Source organism: Trachurus trachurus, assembly GCF_905171665.1.
Source record: "Trachurus trachurus genome assembly, chromosome: 7".
NCBI lineage: Eukaryota > Metazoa > Chordata > Actinopteri > Carangiformes > Carangidae > Trachurus > Trachurus trachurus.
The window spans coordinates 32,197,230-32,223,287 of record NC_139901.1 but is presented as its reverse complement, the minus strand read 5'-3'; the positions used below and the strand labels follow the sequence as shown (position 1 = coordinate 32,223,287).

The following is a 26,058-nucleotide window of genomic DNA, read 5'->3' as shown; positions in this document are numbered from 1 at the left end:
AAGGGATAGTTCAACATTTTGGCAAATTGGCCCATTGCCATAACCCCTATAGTCATAGCAGTAGGTTCGTTACCTTTAATTGTTGGTGCAAGCTATTTTTAGAACGGCGGAGCAGAGCCGTGAGCTGCTCAGAGCTACGCTACGGAGGCTCATTATGGGATTTCTTGGTTTCAAACTCATCAAACTCATCAAATACACAATCCAACAACTCCACAACGCTCTGGTGGACAAGTTGTGAGCTGCACATTCACCACGCTATGAGATAATAACACAACGTTACCAGACAGAGTTGTTTTAGAGGGAAATGCAGAGACTGCTTGATGAAAAACTGTCCCTGAAGGCAACGTGCATCAGCGGTTTTGCATGAATTTCCCTCTAAAACAACTCTGTGTGGTATAGGGCTGTCACTTTTTATTCGACATTATATTCGAATATATCCGAACGAATTACGGGTCATTCAATAATCGTTCGAACCTCATTTTTCTAAAAACTGACAGCCCTAGTCTGGTAACGTTGTGTTATTATCTCATAGCGTGGTGAATGTGCAGGTCACAACTTGTCCACCAGAGCGTTGTGGAGTTGTTGGATTGTGTATTTGATGAGTTTGATGAGGGAAACCAAGAAATCACACATTCACCACGCTATGAGATAATAACACAACGTTACCAGACAGAGTTGTTTTAGAGGGAAATTCATGCAAAACCACTGATGCACGTTGCCTTCAGGGACAGTTTTTCATCAAGCAGTCTCTGTATTTACCTCTAAAACAACTCCGTCCCATTTCTCCATTATACAATGTTTTTAAAATAAAGCGACTGAAGTAGTAGTAGTAGTAGTCCGTTAAAGCCTAACGTTAGCTTTTTACATCTGGCCATCGCATTAAGCTTCAGATACGCTATAAAAGGAGTTCATATGTGAAGATTATCTCACTGAACTAAACTTGTAAGTATCATAAACTTTTCTGACATCATCCAAAACACAATGCAGAAATCCCATTCACTTTCTTTTTCCTGGAACCAGCTGCGCGTAGTGATAAACTTCGGGGTTTTGACGTCAGCAACTGGCAACACACTCTGTTATGTGACAGCGTGTGACATCATCATCATCATCATCATCATCATCATACCACAGAGAGGCTGAGCAGCGGTCTTACATCCCAGCGGTGTGAAGGTGAAGTGCTGCGGCTGGCTGCGCTTCCTCTTGCCGTTGATGACGTAGAAGTTGACTTTGACTGGGTGACACACGGACGCGTTTCTGTAGGACGGCACCTCCACGAACAGCATGCTCTACACAACACAACACAACACGACACAACACAACACAAGACAATAGAGCACCGAGTGAGTGAAGTGAAACTGATTCATGACAACTCATATGTTTCTGTGTGGGTTTTACAGCACGGTGCAAAAGCTTTAGGCCATTCAAGATGTTTAAAGTCTTCTTCGTTACGCAGCACCGCCCTACATTTACTCTGCAGCATGACAACGACCCAGCTAGTGTCGTAAATTAGTTTTAATTCACAAGAAGGTACAAGTAGGTTTCCTTCTGTTAATACATAAATAAAGACGGTTCATGAAAGCATCTTTACTTTACTTATACTGCCTGAAACCTTTGGACAGTACTGTATATGCAGTTTGGTCCAAATGTCTGTTAATGTTAAAACAGTTCATCAAGTGGAAGATAAATGATCTCCGAAAGACATAAAGTTAAACATGAAACATAAAATATATATAAACATTCAATATTTTAATCAATATCAGTGTATTATTGTAGTTTTCTACAGTTTCAGAGTGAAAAGGGGAAACAAAGCAGCAGCAGCAAAAGAACGGGAAACCCCAGAGACTTGAGCTCTCAGAGAACTTTGACCAAGGTATCAGACTAGATACTGTGATAGTTTCCTTTTCTGTCAGTTTAAACATGGAAAAGATGAAAATAAATTATATATTTATATAGTTTAAAATGTAAAGTGAATGTGTCATCTGTAACTTTATGAACTGTTTTAACATTAACAGACATTTTAAACCAGGGGAGGACAAACTTTTGCATGATGCTACTGTATATATACATATATATCTATAGTCAGATGTATATTAATAATAATAACCATACGTACAGGTTGGCTCTTGTCTTTGTCCACCGTTGCCTCCATTTCCCAGATTTGCTGCCCGTCTGGAGAGAAAGTGAAAACAGAAAGTCAAACAATGTGGTGATTAACGCTGCAGTAAAGTTTTAGGTTAATTGTTTCAAGACACCGGTTAAAACCTGCAGATCTTTATTTAATCTGTACGTTTTGGAAAATGCTGCTGAATCAAAACCCACAAAATCCCACAGCAGCAGGAGGAGGAGGAGGAGGAGGAGGAGGAGGAGGAGGAGGAGGAGCGACTCCGTCCTGTTATAGAGGAGACTCCACTGCAAAAACTCAAAATCTTTCCAAGAATATTTGTCTTTTTTCTTGTCAAAATGTCTCATTTCTAGTCAAAACTAATCTCTTTCCACTTTAAATAAGACTCATCACCTAAAAATGAACTTGTTTTTAGATCATTTTCACTTGTTTCAAACTAATATTCTCTTGAAATAAGTAGACAAATCTGCCAGTGAAAGTTTTTTGTGCTTGTAATAAGAAAGAAAAACTTGCTCCACTATCAGATTTTTCTACTTATTTCAAGTGAAAATCTGCTTGAAAGAAGTAAAAAGTGTCTAAAAACAAGCTGCTTTTTAATGTGATGAGTCTTATTTTAACTAGAATGAGATTTGTTTTGACTAGAAATAAGACAAATGTTCTTGATAAGATACAGTATTTGAGTTTTTGCAGTGTGTTTTAAAAAAAACCCAGCCTGTTTGTGGCTGTAGATTAAATCCCATTTCCGTGGCGACCTGTCTGCTCTTGAACGCAGCACTGACTGACTGACTGACTGGACGTTAATGTGGGAAGCAGAGACACAACACTGGAGGAGAACGGCGGCGAGCGTCCATGTCAGGTTACATCACACTTCATCACATCACAGTTAAACTGTCACTTGGGTGAAAAGGTTAAAAAAAAAGCCACAAAAAAACCCCCAAAAAGTGCAACGTAAACTCCATGTGGCCCGAACACATGATAGGACATGTGCTGCTGCTGCTGTTACTGTAGGTGGGAAACCCTCTCTGATGAAAAACACATGGTTGAAATGAGTCAGCAGGAAGAAGAAGAGAAAGAAGATGCAGCCAACTTTTGTTTTAAACTGTATATTTTTATGATCAACTCTCTCCACTTCCCTCTGACAGAACGTGATGATTGCTGCTTTCTTGGCGTTGGGATTTGTTTGCGTTTCTAACTCGGAGGGGATACCCCGACTCTTGTACTCCCCCTGGAGACGACTGACTGAGGAGGAGGAGGAGGAGGAGGAGGAGGAGGAGGAGGAGGCTCGACTTGGCCCGGGAAGCTTTCCTCTCCTCCTCCTCCTCCTCCTCTTCGTCCAGCTGTCTCTCATTCGGAGGGATTTCACAGCTGCAGCTCGTCCAGAACTTTATGTCATACAGAAACTCTCCAAAACAATGGCAATCCCTCCCTCCTTCCCTCCCTCCTTCTCTCCCTCCGTAGGAGTTTCTTTTTCCGTCTCTCTGTCTCACTGTCCATTACTGCTGCGTGTCGTAACACACGGGCAGGGAACCCCGGGAAGCCTGGGGTCCAAGTTTTTCTAAGGCCAAAAACTCTCTGAGCTCTCAGACAGACGGCAGTGGAGTCAGTGAGTCACAATATCAGGCCGTAAAAAACTGATTCTGTCCATAAAAACCATAAAAAAAGTGTTTTTACATAACCATTCATAACCATAGAGCCCTGCATGATTTACAGCAGGTGATAAACAGTAGACTGCCTGAAATACTCCATTGAAAAGGTTAAAGCTCCATACAGTATAAAGGTAGATGTTTGTGTTAAAGCTCCATACAGTATAAAGGTAGATGTTTGTGTTAAAGCTCCATACAGTATAAAGGTAGATGTTTGTATTAAAGCTCCATACAGTATAAAGGTAGATGTTTGTATTAAAGCTCCATACAGTATAAAGGTAGATGTTTGTGTTAAAGCTCCATACAGTATAAAGGTAGATGTTTATGTTAAAGCTCCATACAGTATAAAGGTAGATGTTTGTGTTAAAGCTCCATTCAGTATAAAGGTAGATGTTTGTGTTAAAGCTCCATACAGTATAAAGGTAGATGTTTGTGTTAAAGCTCCATACAGTATAAAGGTAGATGTTTGTATTAAAGCTCCATATAGTATAAAGGTAGATGTTCGTGTTAAAGCTCCATACAGTATAAAGGTAGATGTTCGTGTTAAAGCTCCATACAGTATAAAGGTAGATGTTTGTGTTAAAGCTCCATTCAGTATAAAGGTAGATGTTCGTGTTAAAGCTCCATACAGTATAAAGGTAGATGTTTGTGTTAAAGCTCCATTCAGTATAAAGGTAGATGTTTGTGTTAAAGCTCCATACAGTATAAAGGTAGATGTTTGTGTTAAAGCTCCATACAGTATAAAGGTAGATGTTTGTGTTAAAGCTCCATACAGTATAAAGGTAGATGTCCATGTGTAGTGTGATTATAAAGCAGCTCTAGGTTCTATATTAATACTGTGAAAGTATCAAAGCCTCAGTCCACAGAGAAATGCACACAGCCTGTATTCAGAAACTGAGCCTTAAAACCAGCCGTCAGGACTTCCTGTCACTTTGTGATGTCACAATTAAGCCCCGCCCCCTCCTCACCACCTGGACAAAACCATCCAACAACTACACTTTGCAGGATTTTTGGTTTCTCTGAGTGTTTTATTCTGAAATCTGTTTCTCTATTTTTTTATTGGATCAGTCAGAAAACAGTCAGCCAATCAGAAGAGAGGAGGCTCAGAGCCTTCTCTCTTCTGATTGGCTGACACCGACCTGTTGTTACTAGAGCTCCAGAGAGAAGCTGAAAGAGAGAGGAGATGGAAAACTAACACAGATCTACTCATGAATCAACACTGGAGAATTATAAAATACAGAGACGTTTAAATTAGTTGTTTTAGCAACTGACCTAACTCCATTATCACATATAAATTTTTATCATAAAAAGATTAGACGAGAGAGAATCATAATTTCCATTACTCCTCTGACATTACATAATAGGTTTAAAAAAGTATTTAATCTCCACCAAGGGACGTAAAAGTAAATCCTTTCTCAGCTCCATCCAGACGCAGCTGTAAAGTGCCAACAAACGTGCATGAAACAACATTTCATGTGACACACAGAACCATTAATCACACAACAAAAGGCCCATCTGAGCGGCGATAAGACATCATCATGGAAGTCAGGGAGGAAAGAAAAGGGCAAAAGGAAGCGAGGCCGCGGCGTTATCATCTGGATCATGCAAATATGAAAGTGGTGCGGCTCCATCTATATACAATGAAGGCTGGTGAGACAGAGAGAAGCTGTGAACTGGCTACACCGACCGACGTGGCTGCAGCTCATGACTCATTGTTATCTCTCATGTTGTGGTAACACTGTGACACAGCCAGCACATGCTCACACACACACCACAGCACAGCAACACACAACCTTTTACAGGTTTCAGTCACTTTCAGTTTGCTTTCCTGGCATCGCAGGGTGACCTAAATACTGGAGCTGTGTGTGTGTGTGTGTGTGTGTGTGTTGTAGTAGTACTCGGTCTTGAGACCACGTTTTCAAAGTCTTAGTCTTGTCTCAGTCTCGACTTCATTCATTTTTCCTCAAGACCAGTGATGGGAGTAACAGCGTTATAAATAAACAGCGTTTCTAACAGCGCTACTTCTTTCAGTAACGACTAATCAATCAAAAAAGTTACTGTTTCCCCCGTTTTAACGCCGTTTCTCAAAATAACAATACACTCGTTTAAAGCAGAAGTAAGTGATATATTTGTGTTAATATAAGTCTTAAATAGTTATATCTTCCGACAGCAATCACTTACATAGAGTGTTTGGTCTGAATCACGGGTCTGTCAGTCACTCTGCTCTGCTCTGAGTCGAGGAGAAAACATTTATCGTATCCTACAGTTTTTATCCAATGAGGAGAGAGAACGGCATGCAGGGCTGTGTGTGCAGCCAAGGGACGCCGTGAATGTGGCGACGTAGGGACGAGGACTGTTATGGTGCGTTCAAGGAAACTCGTTTTTTTCCGACCTGTGAAGTCGTACCAGTTCGATCTGGTACGAGTTCACGGGTCAGAAGTTACGAGTGGCCGTTATAGTGACTTTCACCGGTAAAACAGGTCGGAAAAACACGAGTGGGTTGCCTGGAACGCTACAAAGTCGTAAGTTGTGACTTGAAGCTGTAATTTATGATTTCAAAAGCCTGCCTGGAACGCAGCATTAGCGAAAACGACCGGATCACTCACTTCTGCTTTAATTGTATGTTATGTTGTATGTTACAAATCCCCAGTATCAGGACAGAATTGGGGAAGACCGCCTTTCAGTTTTATGCCCCCCAAAAGTGGAATAACCTACAAAACTGTCTGAAACTGGATCATCTTATTTCCTTAGATAGTTTTAAAAACGTATTATCGAATGTTTTACAACCTGTATGTAATTGTAAATCATGACCTTGTATATTGTATAATTGTGTTTTTGTAATCAGGGCGTCATTGAAAAAGAGAGCTCGCTCTCAATTGACCTTCCCTGAATAAATAAAGGAGAAATGAAAAATGTACACATCAACTGGTCGGATAAAAAGATGTAAACGGGAGAGTTAAGTTAAGTTAAGTTAAGTTAAAGGTACATTGTGTAGGAATTCCTCCCATCTAGCGTTGCGGTTGTAGATCGCAACAAGCAACTCAATCGTATTTTTCATGCTGCATTCACCTGAAATTGGGCAGACAGCAGACGGACGACAGCCGCTGCACGTAACGGCATAAACAAGCCTCTATGTAAACAAGTGGTCCGTCAGCACGAGGCAAAACAATACACGTGACAGTATGTTGTCATGGCGATGTGGTATTGTTTTACCGTCTTTCTCTGGACTTCTGTGACTAAAATGACATCTGGTTTGTTAGCGACGGCCGTCTGCCCGACTGCAGGTGAATGCAGCATCAGTGTTTGTTGATGGGGGGGATCATTGATTAATGAAAAACAGACTTTTGAACCAAATAATCGATTTTCATGAATAGATAAGAGGAGAAGTTACTTACTGTCCCTTTAAGATAAGCATTTTATTTTTGTTTATGATTATTATGAGGACTGGAACTGAATACAGTGATGGACTTGGACTCGGTCTCAGGTTACGTGGTCTTGACTACAACACTTGCATGTGTGTGTGTGTGTGTTCGTGTGTGTGTGTGTGTGTGTTCGTGTGTGTGTGTTGACGTCACTCACCCTGGGTTTTCTCCGTGAAAATGACCTTGGAATCGGAGCTGAAGTTTTGCCCGGTGAGGATCATCTGCTGGCCGCCGAGCACCGAGCAGCTGTCCATGTCCTGCTTCTCCACCATGGGAAGCTCGTGTGCAGAGCGCTGAGCTGTGGAGAGACACATTTACACACAATAAACACTTGTGACGAACCAATTCTCATGATAAATAAATAATCTAACTACTTTTGTGGCTGTTTTTTTTGTGTTTTCTGCAAAAAAAAGACAAAAAATCTTAAATTCTGCTTCTCTTTTTCATTGGTGGGATTATAAAAAGAGAAAATAAAGATATGATCGGATCATTCAAGAGATCAAAGCGCCAAAAACTGTTTCTAACTCTGCAGTGGGAAAACATGTCACACTTCATCTGAAAGCTCTCTGTTGGGTTTTGTGTACAGCTACCTGTTACCAAGAAGTGAGACGTGTGTGCAACAATAGAAAGGTGCTGCTGCTGCTGCTGCTGCTGCTGCTGCTGCTGCTGCTGAGTCATTCTACTATCAAAACCCTGTTTCACCCTTCTCTCAGTTTTAATAAGCAGCATCACAATCACATCAATCACAAAAAGGAAGGAGGAAGTAGGATGGAGGAGGAGGAGGGGAAGCCTGAAGTTTAACTTATTTACAGTAAGAGAACAAACAAAGTGAAACAGTCTGATGCAAACAGCCCTGAATATTAATATGGTACCGTGTTGCCCTCAGGCAACAAACCATATTTTTGGCCTGTCACATCTCCACAATGCATCCTTTTTAATGCTGTAATACTTAAAAAAAAAAAGAGAGAAGACCTTAGAGAACCAATAGCAATGCTTTAATTTATCACATGACTTTCAGGAAGCCACACTGAAACCCTTTTTGGAGACTTTTTTAAAGGAAACAGCCCTTTTTCGTCTGGAATTTTTTTTTTTTTTACACTAATAGAGTGAAGTTGAATTTTTAATAGCTCAATGCAATTTATTTACTTATTAAATAATGGAAACTTGTTAAAAATGCAACTGTTGTCCGAGGGCAACAAGGTACCATTATAGAAAATTGCAATGTTGCCAACATTGCAGCATGAGATTATGGTAGTAGTGTGTGTTTAGGTGTAAATATAATGTTCAAATACATATAATTCATCATAATTTTGTTTTGATCCTTACAATAAATTAGATTTTGGTTGCAGTAAAGTAAACTTCAGGCTGTTATGACGAGGAGGAGGAAGATGAGAGTGAGAATTGAGATGAGGACGAGGCCAGTGGAGGTGAACGTTTACAGAGACTGGTATTTCTAGAAATGTATAAGATAGAATTTCCTATAAAATGCAATTATAATGGATTATTCTTCATAGAAATAGGCTTCGCCTCTTTGAGTCATTCATTCATTTCAATGAGTCGTTTCACAATGGTAACACGAGCTACTGACCTAAAGAGCTGCAGACAGACAGGCTTTTGCTTTGAAATCTAGCGGAGATCCTAAACACATCAGGCTGGGTTTTTATGAAAAGCTGCACATTGGTATTTTAGTGAAGAGCTGAAACATCCTGACTCAGCACAGATCAGATCATTAAGAAGGGAAATGTTAAAGTGTTAAAGTGTTAAAAGTCAGTGATAGGACTCGGACAGCAACAGTCGTCCGCTGCTTCCTCATCCTGCAGCAGCTGAAACTCCACGCTCAGCGAGGCGTCGACAAACAAACGCTCTGACCTTTGATCGGGTTAAAACAAGAGAGGATGACACCGAGGGGGGAACGCATCTCCTCAATCGCACCATCACACACACACTCACATACACACACACACACACACACAGCGGCAGTGACAGATGCACTGTAGGTGTCATTGTGAGCAACTTTACGCCTGATTGGTTTGTTACTGACAGAAAGAAACTGGTTATTTTAAAGCAGACGGGAAGCGACAACGGCTGTTTTTTCTGCCTCTTTTTTTTCTGCTATGGGGAAACAGATGGAGACAATGATTATAAAGTGATATTATTGTATTGTGTGTTATGAATAATTACAATAACAGCAGCAGCAGCAGTGTATCGCACACAGACCGTGTCGTCAATATGTGTTGGTGTTGGTGTCGGTCGACGTTAGATAAAGAGCCCTTCTTGTTTGAGTTTTGATTACACCAGGTGCTTTAATAACACTGTGTACACATGTACTGATGGACCCAAACACTGACTTTACTACTACTACACACACACACTGACACACTGACACACACACACACAGCGCCCACCTACTGGATGGACGCCCTGGCTGCATAAAGACGTCTTTGTGTCCAGGACTCGGGGACGATCGGCCAAAGCTCCCGGCAGCTCATTTGAATGCAGGTTCCTTTTTATGATGTTTATTTTGTATAAAGTTTTGTTAACTGATGAAAACATCAGCAGCCTGCAGCACATTTCATAAAGCCTGCTCTGTGTCACGGCTTCAAAACATTTTAAAAAGGTCCCATATTATTGTAGAACTAAGACTTCAATGTCAGATTTAGGTTTTATAACATCACTTTTTTTTTTTTAATGTAGCTGGTTCGTGGTTTTGTTTAGATGTGATGTGTTTGGTTTTTAATGTACCTGATATTTTGCACAAACTTCTGTCTCTTTGCATGCAAAAGGTGGATGATAATGTATTTTCTCGCCTTTGTCCTTGGAAAAATTAGCTTTAAAATGAGCCACGAGTGTTTCTGTAACGTTGTGATGTCACAACAAAGCTGTCATAACAAGTCTGAAGTGCAGCTTTAAACACGTCACGCTCTAACTACAAAATATTATAGTGCACAACTCAGGTTTTGTGATGTTTTGTGAATCTATTTTTTCTTTGTTTCTGTATTTAACTCACAGATGTTTTACTTTGTTTTATTTTGCATCGTTTATATGTTACGTTATTTCGGTAAATGATTTCACTTTGCATTCTTTACTGTGTTTTACCTCTTAAAGATAGATAAGATAAATCCAGATTATTTTTCTTTGATTCTCTATTTTATATAATTGTGCAACTGGAGTGTTTTACCTGAAACCTAAGGCTCTATCTTTATTCTGATATTTTGTTCTTTTGGACGAAGGTTTGAAAAGTAAAAGCGGTTTCCTTACAGCACTCGATGGGATGCGAGGCGGCCTGCAGAGAGAGGTGCTGCCCCCCAGGCTGAGGTATGTGCACGCGGAACACCAGCCGCACTCGGGTGTTTTTCCGGCCGACGTCCGTCTCGCCCTTCCTCAGCTCGATGTCGGCGTTCCTGAGCTTCAGGATCCCAGCGCAGTCGATTCTACAGGGAATGAAAACAAAATTTTTTTATATATAATGTATATATATATAATAGGGATATCACGATTACTTATTTTCACAATTAATCGTGGTATTAAACGCCACAATTAATTAATTGTAAAGATTCCTAAATACCGTTTCTTTCACAAAAATTTGATGTTGGAACCGTATCGGCAGATGTGTTCGCAAAAATAAAGGTAAATGCACAGATACTGGTCCATTTAACTAACGTAACATTGAATTGGTAGGAATTTAAATGTTAGCGTGTCATTTTTAATTTAAAAAAAAAGCAAAACAAAACAAAAAACGATTAAAATAAACGCAAACATTTGGTATAGATGACAATTAATGACCTAAATGTTTCAAACACTTCCCCTGAGGGGTTAATAATGGGTCATATATTAAAGGGACAACGAGGAGTTTCTATTCGGTTATAAAAAGGTCTCACGTTAATGTGGATGAATCTCCGCTACCCACACTTGTTAATGGGCCCATTTTCGATAAATATATCGTTCCGTCTCTATCGTTATTTTGTTATTATTAGTGGTGGCGGAAGTGCTGGTCGAGCCGACCAGCGTTTCCTTCGTTGCGAATCATGAGAATAACGCAGCCGCATCGCCGTTTATGGTCGGAACTACGGTGGTATGTGAACCTCTTTGAACCTCTGACTTTAATTATTGATGAATGAAAACATGAGTCCGTCTTGCGCCCGGTCAAAGAAATGTACGGTGCGCGCGGAGGCTCATAAATGTAGTGTGAAAACGCTTCGCTTTTCCAAAACTCCTCGTTGTCCCTTTAATAGATACTTGTGATATTTGGTAACACTTTACTTGAATAGGTATTCATAAGATTGACATAACAGCTGTCAAAGACATCAATGAATACTTATGACAGCTGTGGTTAAGTGTCATTCGGTAAGTTATGTCACTTTTGATGCAAAGTTGACATTGTTTGAGATGTTTTTGTTCTGACAACTTGACATAAAGACAATTTAAACTGTCATAGCAGACCTAATTGCCAAACTTTAAAAATTATGTCAAGTTCTCATAACAAGGACATCTCAAATAATGTCAACTTTGCATTAAAAGTGACATAACTTACCGAATGACACTTAACGACAGCTGTCATAAGTATTCATTGATGTACATGGAGAAATCTACTCAAAATGAAGTAAAATAACCACCTTAATGTGGATTTTCTACCATTTCTTTCGACTTTAACCCAATTGTGACATCCCTGATATATAAGCAACAATTTATATGAGAGAGAAAAAGCTTTCGTCCGTCCTCACATTGCCTTCATGTTGTTCTTGGGCTCCAGCGGGATCTCCAGGACCTTGGTGCCGTGGATGATCTTCTCGTAGCTGGTGGTGGTGACCGTCTTGCCGGTGATGCGGTGGACCTGGTAGAAGGCGTGCGGCTTGAGGATGCGCTCGTCGGCCGTACCGATGAAGATCTGCAGGCCGAGCGGCTCTTTGCCTCTGTAGCCGTGCAGCTGCAAAAACACACACAAGAAGAAACTTTATACTTTTCTGTCTTTTCTTTTCTTTTCTTTCCCTTTTTTCTGTTTTTTTGTGCTCCAGTTGAAACTCCCGCTGTCAGACGACTCAACAGTTCTGTACGGAGGAAATGTTTGAGTCACTTTAAAACTGCTTGTGTTTCTCCGTAGCCTGTTTCCAGATGTTGTTGCCCCCCCCTGAGGTGGATAATCAGTGTCAGACCCACGTGGAAACGCATGAGTCTTCCACCGTCGTCGTCGACGTCGATGAGCCTTGAACAGCGGCCAGCGCAGAGCTCACATCCTCTTCTCCACCAGCTCTTTCATAACCGAGCCGAGAGGAAAAGAAGAAGACGAGAGGAAGAATGTAGCAGGGATCCTCACTCCCACTTTCACCGGGGGGGGGGTTGAAAATGTCTTTACCAGCTCAGTCTGACTGGTTTTGAATGTCTTTCTCTCTCTCTCTACTTTTAATGTAGCTGGTTTGTGGTTTTGTTTAGATGTGATATGTTTGGTTTTTAATGTACCTGATATTTTACACATGTAAGAAAAGACAAACTTCTGTCTCTTTTCATGCAAAAGGTGGACAATAATGTATTTTCTCGCCTTTGTCCTTGGAAAATTAGCTTTAAAATGAGCCATGAGGGCTTCTGTAACTTTGTGATGTCACAACAAAGCGGCCATAACAAGTCTGAAGTGCAGCTTTAAACACGCCACGCTCCAACTACAAAAGATTGTAGCGCACAACTCAGGTTTTGTGATGTTTTGTGAATCAATTTTTTCTTTTATTCGTGGATTTAAAGGGATAGTTCAACATTTTGGCAAAGTGGCCCATTGTCATAATCCCTATAGTCTTAGCAGTAGGTTTGTTACCTTTAATTGTCGGTGCAAGTTGTTTTTAGAACGGTGGAGCAGAGCCGTGAGCTGCTCAGAGCTACGCTACGGAGGCTCATTATGGGATTTCTTGGTTTCCCTCATCAAACTCATCAAATACACAATCCAACAACTCCACAACGCCCTGGTGGACAAGTTGTGACCTGCACATTCACCACGCTATGAGATAATAACACAACGTTACCAGACAGAGTTGTTTTAGAGGGAAATTCATGCAAAACCGCTGATGCGCGTTGCCTTCAGGGACAGTTTTTCATCAAGCAGTCTCTGTATTTCCCTCTAAAACAACTCTGTGTGGTAACGTTGTGTTATTATCTCATAGCGTGGTGAATGTGCAGCTCACAACTTGTCCACCAGAGCGTTGTGGAGTTGTTGGATTGTGTATTTGATGAGTTTGATGAGGGAAACCAAGAAATCCCATGAGCCTCCGTAGCGTAGCTCTGAGCAGCTCACGGCTCTGCTCCGCCGTTCTAAAAATACATTCTTCCTATCATTTTTCTTTGATTTTCTATTTTATAATTGCGCAACAAAGTGTGGAGTGCTCTATCGTTATTCAGCCTGTAGAGCTGTTCTTAAAGACTGACCGGTGTTTAATCTCAGAGAGAGAGAGAGAGAAAGAGAGAGAGATAGTGAAGGAGAGGAAAGAGAAGCTACTTTTAGCCCGAGCAAAACCTGCAGAAACCACAAAGCAGCTTCACCGACGCTGCATCTGGTTCGTCACCTTTATCACTGAATAAACCGGTTGCAGGATGATGAAGCAAACAGACGCTGCTGCTGCTGCGGCTACGAGGAGATGCCACAGCGCTGAGTCGGTCGGACCTCCTCGGATACATTACAGTTTAGTTATTTAAAAGACGAGAGGAGGAGGGGGGGGGAGGAGGAGGAGGAGGAGGAGGAGGAGGAGGGAGGAGGAAAGGGAGGAGAAGGAGGAGAGGAGGAGAAGGAGAGGATGGGGAAAGGAGGACGAGGAGAGGAGAAGGGGAGGTGGAGGATAGGAGGAGGAAAGGAGGAGAGGAGAAGGAGGAAAGGAGGAGAAGGAGGAGAGGAGGAGGAGAAGGAGAGGAGGGGGAGGAGAGGAGGAAAGGAAGAGAAGGAGGAGGAGGAGGAAAGGAGAGGAGGAGAAGGAAAGGAGGAGAGGAGGAGAGGAAAGGAGAGGAGGAGGAGGAGAGGAAAGGAGGAGGAGAGTGGAAGGAGAGGAGAAGGAGGAGAGGAAGGGAGGAGGAGGAGAGGAAGAGGAAAGGAGGAGAAGGAGAGGAGGAGGAAGGGAGGGAGGAGGAGGAAAGGAGGAGGAGAAGAAGGAGAGAAGGAGAGGGGAAAGAGAGGAGGAGGAGGAGGAGAGGGGAAGGAGAGAACGGGGAGGAGAGGAGGAAAGGAGACGGAGGAGAGGAGAAGGAGAGGTGGAGGAGGAGGATGAGGAGGAAAGGAGGAGGAGGAGAGGGAGGAGAGGAGGAGGAAAGGAGGAGAAGGAGAGGAGGAGGAGGAGAGGAGGAGGAGAGGAGAAGGAGGAGAGGATGAGGAGAGAAGGAGAGGAGAAGGAGGAGAGGAAAGGAGAGGAGGAGGATGAGAGAGGGAGGAGAGGAGGAGGAGAAGGAGAGGAGGAGGAGAGGGGAAGGAGAGGTGAAGGAGAAGGAGAGGAGGAGGAGGAGGAGAGGAGAAGGAGAGGAGGAGAGGAGAGGAGGACAGGGAGAGGAGGAGAAGGAGGAGAAGGAGGAGAAGGAAGAGGAGAAGGAGAGGAGGAGGAGGAGGGAAGAGGAGGAGGAGGAGAGGAGAAGGAGAGGTGGAGGAGAGGAGGAGGAGGAAAGAAGAGGAGGATGAGGAGAGGGGAAGAGAAGGAGAGGAGGAGGAGGAGAGAGGAGGAGGAAAGGAGAGGAGGAGGAGGAGGAGAGGGGAAGGAGAGGAGGAGAAGGAGAGGAGAAGGAAGGGAGGAGGAGGAGAGGAGGAGGAGGAGGAAGGAGGAGGAGGAAAGGAGAGGAGGATGAGAGAGGGAGGAGGAAAGGGGAGGAGGAGAAGGAGAGGAGAGGAGGGGGAGGAGAGGAGGGGGAGGATGAGGAGAGGGAGGAGAGGAGGAGGAGGAGAGAAGGAGGAGAGGAGGAGAAGGACAGGAGGAGGAGGAAAAGAGAGGAGGAGAAGGAGGAGAGGAGAGGAGGAGGAGGAGAAGGAGAGGAGAAGGAGGAGAGGCGAGGGGAAGGAGAGGAGAAGGTGGAGGAGGAGGAGAGGAGGAGGAGAAAGAAGGGAGGAGGAGGAGAAGGAGAGGAGGAGGAGGAGAAGGAGAGAAGGAGGAGGAGGAGAGGAGGAGGAGAAGGAGAAGGAGAGGAGGAGGAGAGGAAGAGGAGGAGGAGAGGAGAGGGGAAGGAGGGGAGGAAGAGGAGGAGGAGAGGAGGAGACAGAGAGAGAGAGAAACAAGAGGAGTTGTGTCTGTCATCGTCTGTGTGACATGATGAAGATCCGACTGTCAGCAGCTGTTGCCGAGTGTAAGCAGAAACTATGGCAACGTGGAGGAGCGGGCCGGACACACACACACACACACACACACACACACACACAGACACACACACACACACACACACACACACACACACACACACACACACACACACACACACACACACACACACACACACACACACACACACACAGCAAACACTGGACGGGGCCGTGTGAGCGGTCGGGGCCGTTGTCATGGCAGTGGAGCAGGAGCAGTGAGTCATGACAGAGCAGCAGCGTAGGAAAAGTAAAGTGGAGGGTACAAGGCTGAGGAAGAGAGGGAGGGAGGGAGGAGGAGGAGGAGAGGGAGAGGAGGAGGAAGGGAGGAGAGAAGGAAGGGAGGAGAAGGAGGAGGAAAACAGAGAGCAAAGGAGGAGGAGGAGGAGGAAGGGAGGAGGAAAAGTAAAGTGGAGGGTACAAGGCTGAGGAAGAGAGGGAGGGAGGGAGGAGGAGGAGGAGAGGGAGAGGAGGAGGAAGGGAGGAGAGAAGGAAGGGAGGAGAAGGAGGAGGAAAACAGAGAGCAAAGGAGGAGGAGGAGGAGGAAGGGAGGAGGAAAAGTAAAGTGGAGGGTACAAGGCTGAGGAAGCGAGGGAGGGAGGGAGGGAGGAGGAGGAGAGGAGAAGGGGGAGGAGGAGGGAGGGAGGAGAGGAGGAGGAGAAGGAGAATGATGAGGAGGAGGAGAGGAGGAGAAGGAGGAGGAGAGGAGAAGGAAAGGAGCGTAGGAAAAGTAAAGTGGAGGGTACAAGGCTGAGGAAGAGAGAGAGGGAGGGAGGGAGAGGAGGAGGAGAGGGAGAGGAGGAGGAGGAGAAGGAGAGGGAGAGGAGGAGAGGAGAGGAGAAGGAGGAGGAAAGGAGAAGGAAAGGAGCGTAGGAAAAGTAAAGTGGAGGGTACAAGGCTGAGGAAGAGAGAGAGGGAGGGAAGGAGGAGGAGGAGGAGAAGAGGAAGGGAGGAGAAGGAGGAGGAGAGGGAGAGGAAGGGAGGAAAGGAGAAGGGAAGGAGGAAGAGGAGAGGAAGGGAGGAGAGGAGGAAAACAGAGAGCAAAGGAGGAGATGAGGAGGAGGAGGAGGAAAGGAGGAGGAAAACATAGAGAGCAAAGGAGGAGGAGGAGGAGGAGAGGAGGTGGAGGAGAAGGAGAGGAGGAGGAGAGGAAGAGGAGGAGGAGGAAAACAGAGAGCAAAGGAGGAGGAGAGGAGAGTAGGAGGAAAGTAGGAGGGGGAGAGGAGAAGGAGAGGAGAAGGAGGAGAGGAGAAGGAGAGGAAGGGAGGAGGAAGAAGGGAGGAGGAGAAGGAGAGGAGGAATGGAGGAGGAAGAGGAGGAGGAAAACATAGAGAGCAAAGGAGGAAGAGGAGAAGGAGATGAGGAGAGGAGGAAGAGGAGGAGGAGAGGAGGAGGAGAGGGAGAGGAGGAAGGGAGGGAGGAGGAGGAGGAGATGAGGAGAGGAGAAGGAGAGGAAGAGAAGGAGGAGAGGAGAAGGAGGAGAGGAGGAAGAAGGGAGCGACGGCGAGGTGAAGGAGTGCAGCCGCGGCGAACCAGGCCGTCTGATTGGCCGAGGCCGAGCTGACCTCAGGGCGGCGACTTTCACTTCAGTCCCCACTACCACCACCACCATCATCATCATCACCAACAACAGCAACAACAACAGCTTGGGAGCGTTGCCACGGCGACACAAAGAACAAGGGGAAGTGGGATGTATTCTTGGAACGACGCGGCGGAAAACCGTAACTCTAACTGTGTCAGAGCTGCTTTTATTTTCAACAACAACTACTGTATTTTGTCCTCCTCCCAAAGTGGAGGAGCAACATTTTTAGATTTCAAAAGTGCATTTGTACCGACAACTAAATAAAAATAAAATAAGATAAAATAAAATAAAACAGAGAAGGGACAAAACTAATAAATACTTATATGAAAACAACTTTAGAGTCACACTTGATAATAATAGTCATAATAATGATTCAAAATTTAAAAAAAATAATGGTAAGACTTTCTATGAAGAGCACATCTATGGTGCATTATGAGCAGGATTATAATGCTCATCATAATCAATCATAATGCTGCATTATTACTACATTCATAAACACACATAATGCACTATATCAACTGTTATTTATAACTATAAATCTAGCTTATAATGACTTATAAATCCAAGTGTCTTATTATGAGTGCTCTTGACTGGTTATAAACTGATGGGGCTTATAATACATTATGACTACTACTACGCCTCATAGGATGCTATAATACTCATCATAAGTTAAAGCAGAAGTAAGCGATATTTTTGTGTTAATATAAGTCTTAAATAGTTGTATCTTCCGACAGCAATCACTTACATAGAGTGTTTGGACCGAAACACGGGTCTGTCAGTCACTCTGCTCTGCTGTAAGCCGAGGAGAAAACTTTCCTTGTATCCTACAACCTTTATCCAATGAGGAGAGAGAACGGCATAAAGGGGCGGTCCTCTCTGTGTGTGCAGCCAAGGGATGCGCCTGAATGTGGTGACGTAGGGACGAGGACCAATAGATCCATGACGAGGGCGGGGGCTGCTAACTCCATCGGCTGACAAGACGTTATGGTGCGTTCAAGGAAACTCGTAACTCGTGCTTTTCCGACCTGTGAAGTCGTACCAGTTCGATCTGGTACGAGTTCACGGGTCGGAAGTTACGAGTGGCCGTTATAGTGACTTTCACAGGTAAAACAGGTCGGAAAAACACGAGTGGGTTGCCTGGAACGCTACAAAGTCTTAAGTTGCGACTTGAAGCTGTAATTTACGGTTTCAAAAGCCTGCCTGGAACGCAGCATTAGCCAAAACGACCGGATCGCTTACTTCTGCTTTAAGTTCATCATAAGTTCATAATAACATACAGTAGATCATAAGTTAATAATGTATGCTTGTACGCTCATAATGCACTATAGATGTGGTCTTCATAGAAAGTGTTACCACAATAATATAACAAACTCAAATACTGATACTGATACTTTGTATAAATAAGATAAAGATTATTATTATTATTATATAGTCTGTGCTGTTGTGTTGCAACTATGCAGACGTCCCTCTGCAAATTAAATACAATAGAATAAAATGAATTGATCCCAACAACTACAGTATATTGTCCCAAAGTGCAGGAGCAACAGGTTTAAAAGTCCATTTGTACCAGTAACTAGTCGTCTAAAATAATTTACGACTACTACTACGACACTGGATTCACAGTGTGAGAGAGAAATTATATCAGAAAACTTTCTCCTTCTTCTCCTCTTTTTCTTTTCTTCCCTCTTTCCCTTCCCTCCGCCTCTCGACCGCAGCCTGTGATTGGTTTCTCTACGTCTGTCTACTAATACGAGGGTTTTTACGGCGCTTGAAGTGAAGTCGGCTTCCTATAATACTGAACGACTCCCTCCCACACAGTCAACAAACACACAAGTGTGTAAGAGGAAGTGAGAGGACAACGTGAACACTGATCTGTCTGTGTGTCAGTGTGTGTGTGTGTGTGTGTGTGTGTGTGTGTGTGTGTGTGTGTGTGTGTGTGTGGTCAGGACGTAGCGGCAGCGGCAGCGGCAACAGACTCTATTTTAAGGATGGAAGTCAAATAACAGAAATCAGAGAGGCCTGTGTTCGTCACTGACCTGAGTTCAGTTGTGAGGGTTGTGATGAAGCCACAGGGCGGTTACACTGTGTCATCGTGTGTGTGTGTTTATGTGTGTGTGTGTGTCTGGAGGTTAAGTGTGTGATTTGTTTTCCCAAAAAGTGGATTAAAAAAGGGGGAAAAGGAGCGGTGATGAGAAGAAACTCACTCACTCACTCATCTACAGTGATTTTCATAGGAGTTTTGTCCCCGGGGCAGAAACACTTACACCAGCAGCAGCAGCAGCAGCAGCAGCATTAACAGCTGAGTGCATAATGAGTAGGAAATACCATTACACGCAACCCCCCCCCCCCCCCCCCCCCCCCACCTCCCCACCCCCCCCCCCCCCCCCCCCATCAGGGCTGCCTCAGGCTCCCAGACCAGAAGGATAATTAACGGAGCGGCCTGACAACATGCCTTCATGTCTTCACTCAGAGCTCATAAATGAAGCCTTTAACACCACTTCAAAAACATCATTTAGAAAAAAAAAAGGTCCAGAAAAGACAAATTAACTCTGCTGACGACTCCCTGTCTCCTGTGTTGTCTTATTTTCTGGTTTGGAAACATTAATCTCCACCTGTACGTATACATAGGACTGGAAGATGATATTGATTTGCTCAATATTGATCAGCACCTGGACTATTTGCACTTATATTACCTATTCCTTTTTTCGTACGTTTGTTTTATTGTGGCCTGTTGCAAATGTAATTTCGTTCTATAATAATAGATCTTGATGTAATGTCTGAATGACAATAAAGAAAGACAATCTATTCTATTCTATTCTATTATTGATTTGTACTGGCTTTGAAATTACTTTCCCTGACATCGAATATGTGAGTTGTTTTATCGTTGCTTCGTTTTTATGTCATCCCTTTTGTCAAACGAACTCTGCTGCAAAACTGCTTTTCCTCTGGGGACAATGAACTCAACTTAACCTAACTCTAACATCTACAGTACAAAGAACTTTCATTTTGTGTTGATGTTGGCGACCCCTGTGGACAAAAGCGGTAGTGTTTGTTTTGCCGGAACGAAGACTAACTGCTCTTCCCATGAGCTCTAGTAGCGCGTATTGTCATAACGAGGCTCATCTGGCTCGCGTGTGTGGCGTAAATCGTTTTGTCCGGTGGACCGACCCGACCACTGCATCCCGAAGGTTTAGAGTTACACTATTTAGAAACAGCTCATCTTCGCACCGACGGCCTCATTTGCTGAGACATCAGCAGAAACAAAAGACTTCTGCACATCCAGTTGAGAGTTCTTTGTGTAGTTGCTTGAACCTCTAACTCTAACTTAACTTAAAGGTACATTGTGTAGGAATTCCTCCCATCTAGCGTTGCTACTCAATCGTATTTTTCATGCTGCATTCACATGAAATTGGGCAGACAGCAGACGGACGACAGCCGGCATAGACAAGCAGTGACAATATGTTGTCATGGCGATGTGGTATTGTTTACCTGACCCACGTTTTACCGTCTTTCTCTGGACTTCTGTGACTAAAATGACATCTGGTTTGTTAGCGACGGCCGTCTGCCCGACTGCAGGTGAATGCAGCATCAGTGTAACGCTCCGTTCCTCCTCACTGCGTTACCGCGGTGACTGTTCAAAAACGCCACCTCCACCTGAGCCGACAGCTCCGGTGTCTCCGCTGAGTTTCCGTGGTTTCCTACCGTCACGCTGCCACTGAACGTAAAAACATGGCGACACCACATGGCAGCAGCACCGAGCTTACCCGCTCCATGGAGATATGAATGATATGAACGGCTCATTCAGAGCTGAAAGGAACACTTCAGTTTGTTGATGGGGGGGATTACTGATCAATGAAAAACAGACTGAAGAACCAAATAATCAATTTTCCTGAATAGATAACAGGAGAAGTTACACAATGTCCCTTTAAAGGCCTCATGCTGTGCACTTTTCTCTGGGTTTATTTACCTGCTGATATCCCTAACAAGATGTATCATTGGTTTTTAGTACCTGTGATCTGCTTAATATCGTTTCTACTGCCCCTTTCTGTTGCCTCTTTCTGGAGCTCTAGCAGGCACAGGTCATTTGGCCAATCAGAAGAGAGAATGAGAACCTCTCCTCTGATTGGCTCACTGTTTTTGAGTGGCATGAGGTCGGGCCAATCACAGGCAAGTAACTGAAACCTAAGCTCATTCATAAAAAAAAATTGTAAAAAAATCGCGATGGGCGGAGTTACCTTGTGTGTGACATCACAGAAAGGAGGAAGTGCTATCTGCTCGTCTTAAAGAGACAGTTCCTACAAATGGGCGGTGTGTGTTTCTCCATTTATGACCAGTTTGATGCATGGGGCAGTGTATACGTGGCCCAGAGACCTCCCCAGGCACGAAAAAAAATAACCAAAATCACATTTTTCATGCCATGGGGCCTTTAACTTAACTCTGACCAGTTCAGTTCGTACCTGGACCACCGGGTGTCCTCCTGTGGGGGCTTTGACGGCCCCCCTGCTCCCCTCCGTCTCGTAGTGAGCTCTGTGGTGAGGCTTCGGCTGCACGTCGATGTGGAGCTCGTACTGGTCCGTGCGGCTGGGGATGGGCCACTCCAGCGGAGGCAGCGAGGCCACGGGGATGCTGCACCCACCAGACAGACACACACAGACAGAGAATGAGTGGACGATGTTGACGACGTGTAAATGAAAAGTTATAAACTCTGACTTCCAGGCTCCTTTTCAGGGCCACAACTAACGATAACTTTCATTGTCGATTCATCTGTCGACTATCAAATCGATTAGTTTAGAACTGCAACAATTAATCGATTAAATGAATCGTCAACTATTTTGATAATCTAATAATCAGTTTGAGTAGTTTTTTTTAAAGGAAAAAAAAGTCAAAATTCTCTGATTTCAGCTTCTTAAATGTGAATAGTTCTGGTTTCTTTGTTCCTTTATGACAATAAACTGAGTCTCTCTGTGGTTTGTGGACAAAACAAGACATTTGAGGACGTCATCTGGTGGTTTGAGAAACACTGATTGATGTTTTTCAACATTTCATTGACCAAACAACTAATCGATTAATCGTTTACATCATCGACAGATTCATCGATAATGAAAATAATCGTTAGTTGCAGCCCTAGATTAGTTGTTTGGTCAATCAAATGTTGAAAAAACATCAATCAGTGTTTCTCAAACCACCAGGCGACGTCCTCAAATGTCTTGTTTTGTCCACAAACCAAAGAGAGACTCAGTTTATTGTCATAAAGGAACAAAGAAACCAGAAATATTCACATTTAAGAAGCGGGAATCAGAGAATTTGGACTTTTTTTCTTTTAAAAACTACTCAAACTGATTATTAGATTATCAAAATAGCTGACGATTAATTTAATAATCGATCATTGTGCGATTAATCAATTGATTGCTCCTTTTACCTGCAGATGCTGGGGACGAGCGGCTTGGACCAGATCTGCGGGATGACGAAGAACGGCTCGGCGGCCGGTTTGGTCTTGATGTCCTGGTCACACGACACCAGGTGGTTCCCGTCGCCGTGGTTATCCGGGTACAGCGTGTAAACCTGGTTGGACTTCTTCACGATCTTGGTGGGCATGAGGCCCGGCTGCACGCCGCCGCCGAACCCGTTCATGGCGTCGGCGAGGCTGCCGCCGCCGTGCGTGGTGGTGTAGTGGCCGCCGACGCCGCCGATGATGCCGTGGTCGTCGTGGTGATGGCCGCCGCCGCCACCGCCGTGGGGGGAGGGGCTGCGGGAGCGGTGTCCGGCGGTGACCAGCGCCGGGTTCCTGTACATGTCGTAGGTGCGTTTCCCTAGCGACAGGGAGGGGGGGGAGAAAACAATCGATTCTTATAAGTATTGCGATATTTTGGGGGCTGAAATATACTGAATGTTTCCTGGAATAGTCTGTAGACAAACATCATCATTCAACTGTTTCACTGGTGTTAAAAATGCAGACTAAAAATCGGCAATATCTACTATCCCTTTAAATTGCAATTTAAAGGGATAGTTCAACATTTTGGCAAATTGGCCCAGAACGTTACCACACAGAGTTGTTTTAGAGGTAAATACAGAGACTGCTTGATGAAAAACTGTCCCTGAAGGCAACGTGCATCAGCGGTTTTGCATGAATTTACCTCTAAAACAACTCTGTCTGGTAACGTTGTGTTATTATCTCATAGTGTGGTGAATGTGTGATTTCTTGGTTTCCCTCATCAAACTCATCAAATACACAATCCAACAACTCCACAACGCTCTGGTGGACAAGTTGTGACCTGCACATTCACCACGCTATGAGATAATAACACAACGTTACCACACAGAGTTGTTTTAGAGGGAAATTCATGCAAAACCGCTGATGCACGTTGCCTTCAGGGACAGTTTTTCATCAAGCAGTCTCTGTATTTACCTCTAAAACAACTCTGTGTGGTAACGTTGTGTTATTATCTCATAGCGTGGTGAATGTGCAGCTCACCACTTGTCCACCAGAGCGTTGTGGAGTTGTTGGATTGTGTATTTGATGAGTTTGATGAGGGAAACCAAGGAATCCCATGAGCCTCCGTAGCGTAGCTCTGAGCAGCTCACGGCTCTGCTCCGCCGTTCTAAAAACAGCTTGCACCGACAATTAAAGGTAACGAACCTACTGCTATGACTATAGGGATTATGTTGAACTATCCCTTTCAATACAACGAATCTGCATCCCAAAAATCATAGAAGAATCGAATCGGGAGAAAACTAAAACCGTATCGTCCCAGGCGGCCCTTACCTTGCGGCGAGGTGGAGCGCGAGCCGGCTCTCGGGGACGGCGAGCGGTGGCCGAGGCCGTCCTCGCCGCCTACTAGGCCGGCGCTGCGCGGCGAGGTGCCCGGCGAGGTGCGGGGCGAGCCGCCAGTGTGGATGTTCTGCAGCCGCGGACACAGGTCTCCGGGGTTGTTGTTGTTCTGGCCGCCGCTGCTGGGGGACACGCAGGGCGACGCCCACGGCGAGTAGCTCTCCGAGTGCCAGCTGGTGGAGGAGTTGCTGCTGGCCGGGCTCAGGCACTGCGGCTCGCGGTACGGCTGGTTGTTGTTGTCGTGGCCCGGCACGGTGAGCGTGGGCCGCGGGCTGATGTTCAGGTGCTGGCCCTGCAGCGAGTCGCCGCGGCCGTGGTTGTGGTAGTGCTCGCGGGACGGCGTGATCTCGATGCGCGGGCTCAGGGCCAGGCCCGGCGGCCGCGTGCTGCTGCTGCCGTTGTCCAGGAAGCTCCTCGCCACCGCGTCCTGGTGCTCCACGTAGGCCGACAGCACCTCGGCGCCGTGGTGGTGGTGGTGGTGGTGGTGGTGGTGCTCGCCGCCGTAGGGGGGGCTGCAGGACTTGAGGCCGTACGGCGAGGCGTCGTCCAGCGGGAACGCCTGCTCAGACTCGGGGCTGAGGACTTTGTGAGACGCGAGGTTGGGGTCATCTGCAGAGGAGCAGAGAGGGAAACACTCAGTTATTCTCATTATCCATTAATCTGTCGGTGATGTAAACGATTAATCGATCAGTTTAGAGCTGCAACAATTAATCGAACAATAATAGATTCAATTAATCGTCAACTATTCTGATAAAAAGTCCAAATTCTCTGATTCCAGCTTCTTAAATGTGAATATTTCTGGTTTCTTTGTTCCTTTATGACAATAAACTGAGTCTCTCTTTGGTTTGTGGACAAAACAAGACATTTGAGGACGATGTCGTCTGGTGGTTTGATAAAACACTGATTGATGTTTTTCCACATTTTATTGACCAAACAACTAATCTAGGGCTGCAACTAATGATTATTTTCATCATTGATTAATCTGTCGATGATGTAAACGATTAATAGATTAGTTGTTTGGTCAATAAAATGTTATAAAACATCAATCAGTGTTTCCCAAACCACCAGAAGACGTCCTCAAATGAATTGTTTTGCCAACAAACCAAAGAGAGACTCAGTTTATTGTCATAAAGGAACAAGGAAACCAGAAATATTCACATTGAAGGAGCTGCAATCAGAAAATTTTGACTTTTTTTTCCTTTAAAAACTACTCAAACTGATTATTAGATTATCAAAATAGATGACGATTGATTTAATAATCGATTAAGTGTTGCTGCTCTAATCACAACCAGAAACATTCAGCATCATCATTACAACATGAACCTGCACACACAAGTTCAACTTCTTCTAATGTTGACATTTCCTCACGTGGTTATCAGAGCCCACATCAAAAACCCTGTGCAACTTACTTCCTGTTTCTCTCCTTCATTAACATTAATAATCATAAATCATAAATCATACATTTTCCACCACAGAGAACTAAATGACCCAGAGCAGAGCAGAGCAGGACAGAGCAGAGCAGAGCGGCTGAACCGTGAAGCCTGTGGACCGATCGACGACGGGACAAACCTTGCTGCTCTCCCGCAGCGAAGTCGCTGCTCGGCGGCTCGTACTCGAACAGGTACTCAAACTGCAGATCCTCATCGGGGTAGTGGACTCGGCTCAGCTCTTCCTCCAGGTCGTTGTCGTCGTAAAAAGTGCTCATCTGATCTGTCTATAAATGTTTTCTCCTCGGGGTGAAGGGACGGACGGACGGAGAGAGGAGGAGAAGGAGGAGGAAGAGGAGCAGGAGGTGCTGCTGCTGCTGCTGCTGCTGCTGCTGCTGCGCTCGGGGAACCTGTTCAAGTGTCAACTGATGCATCGGTGTCGGTGAAGCTGCTGCAGGAGGTGAAGCTTCAAGTTTCCTGTTTCAGCTCCGCCGCCGCAGTTATTTTCAGACGAAGGCGGGTCTGAGTTCAGTTCAGTTCAGTTCAGTTCAGTTCAGTTCAGTTCAGCTGCGTCGACTCGACCTCACCTCTGATCGGTGATCATGCGACGAGGAAGAGGAAGAAGGAGGAGGAGGAGGAGGAGGTTTAAAAAGAAAAAAAAAAGGTAAAAGTGAAGCTGGGGATGAATTAACAGACAGATGAGGCTGAGAGCTGCCTCGTGCTGCCCCCGG

General features: G+C 44.7%; 1 protein-coding gene across 3 annotated transcripts in view; it reads right to left on the bottom strand.

Moving 5' to 3' along the window:
- The window catches only part of nfatc2a (nuclear factor of activated T cells 2a), a gene marked incomplete at its 5' end in the record, with an annotated part of 42,378 nt that extends 16,773 nt beyond the window's left edge, over positions 1-25,605 (bottom strand). For 2 of the 3 annotated variants that reach the window (XM_083975282.1, XM_083975281.1), the window contains 9 exons: positions 1,127-1,286; positions 2,114-2,169; positions 7,345-7,485; positions 10,446-10,618; positions 11,909-12,111; positions 21,529-21,697; positions 22,491-22,881; positions 23,835-24,509; positions 25,470-25,605. In XM_083975282.1, the coding sequence (XP_083831408.1) occupies positions 1,127-1,286; positions 2,114-2,169; positions 7,345-7,485; positions 10,446-10,618; positions 11,909-12,111; positions 21,529-21,697; positions 22,491-22,881; positions 23,835-24,509; positions 25,470-25,605 (2,104 nt within the window). The remainder of the gene's footprint in view (positions 1-1,126; positions 1,287-2,113; positions 2,170-7,344; positions 7,486-10,445; positions 10,619-11,908; positions 12,112-21,528; positions 21,698-22,490; positions 22,882-23,834; positions 24,510-25,469) is intronic. The other variant, XM_083975283.1, reaches the window with a different exon arrangement.
- Positions 25,606-26,058: the final 453 nt, after the last annotated feature.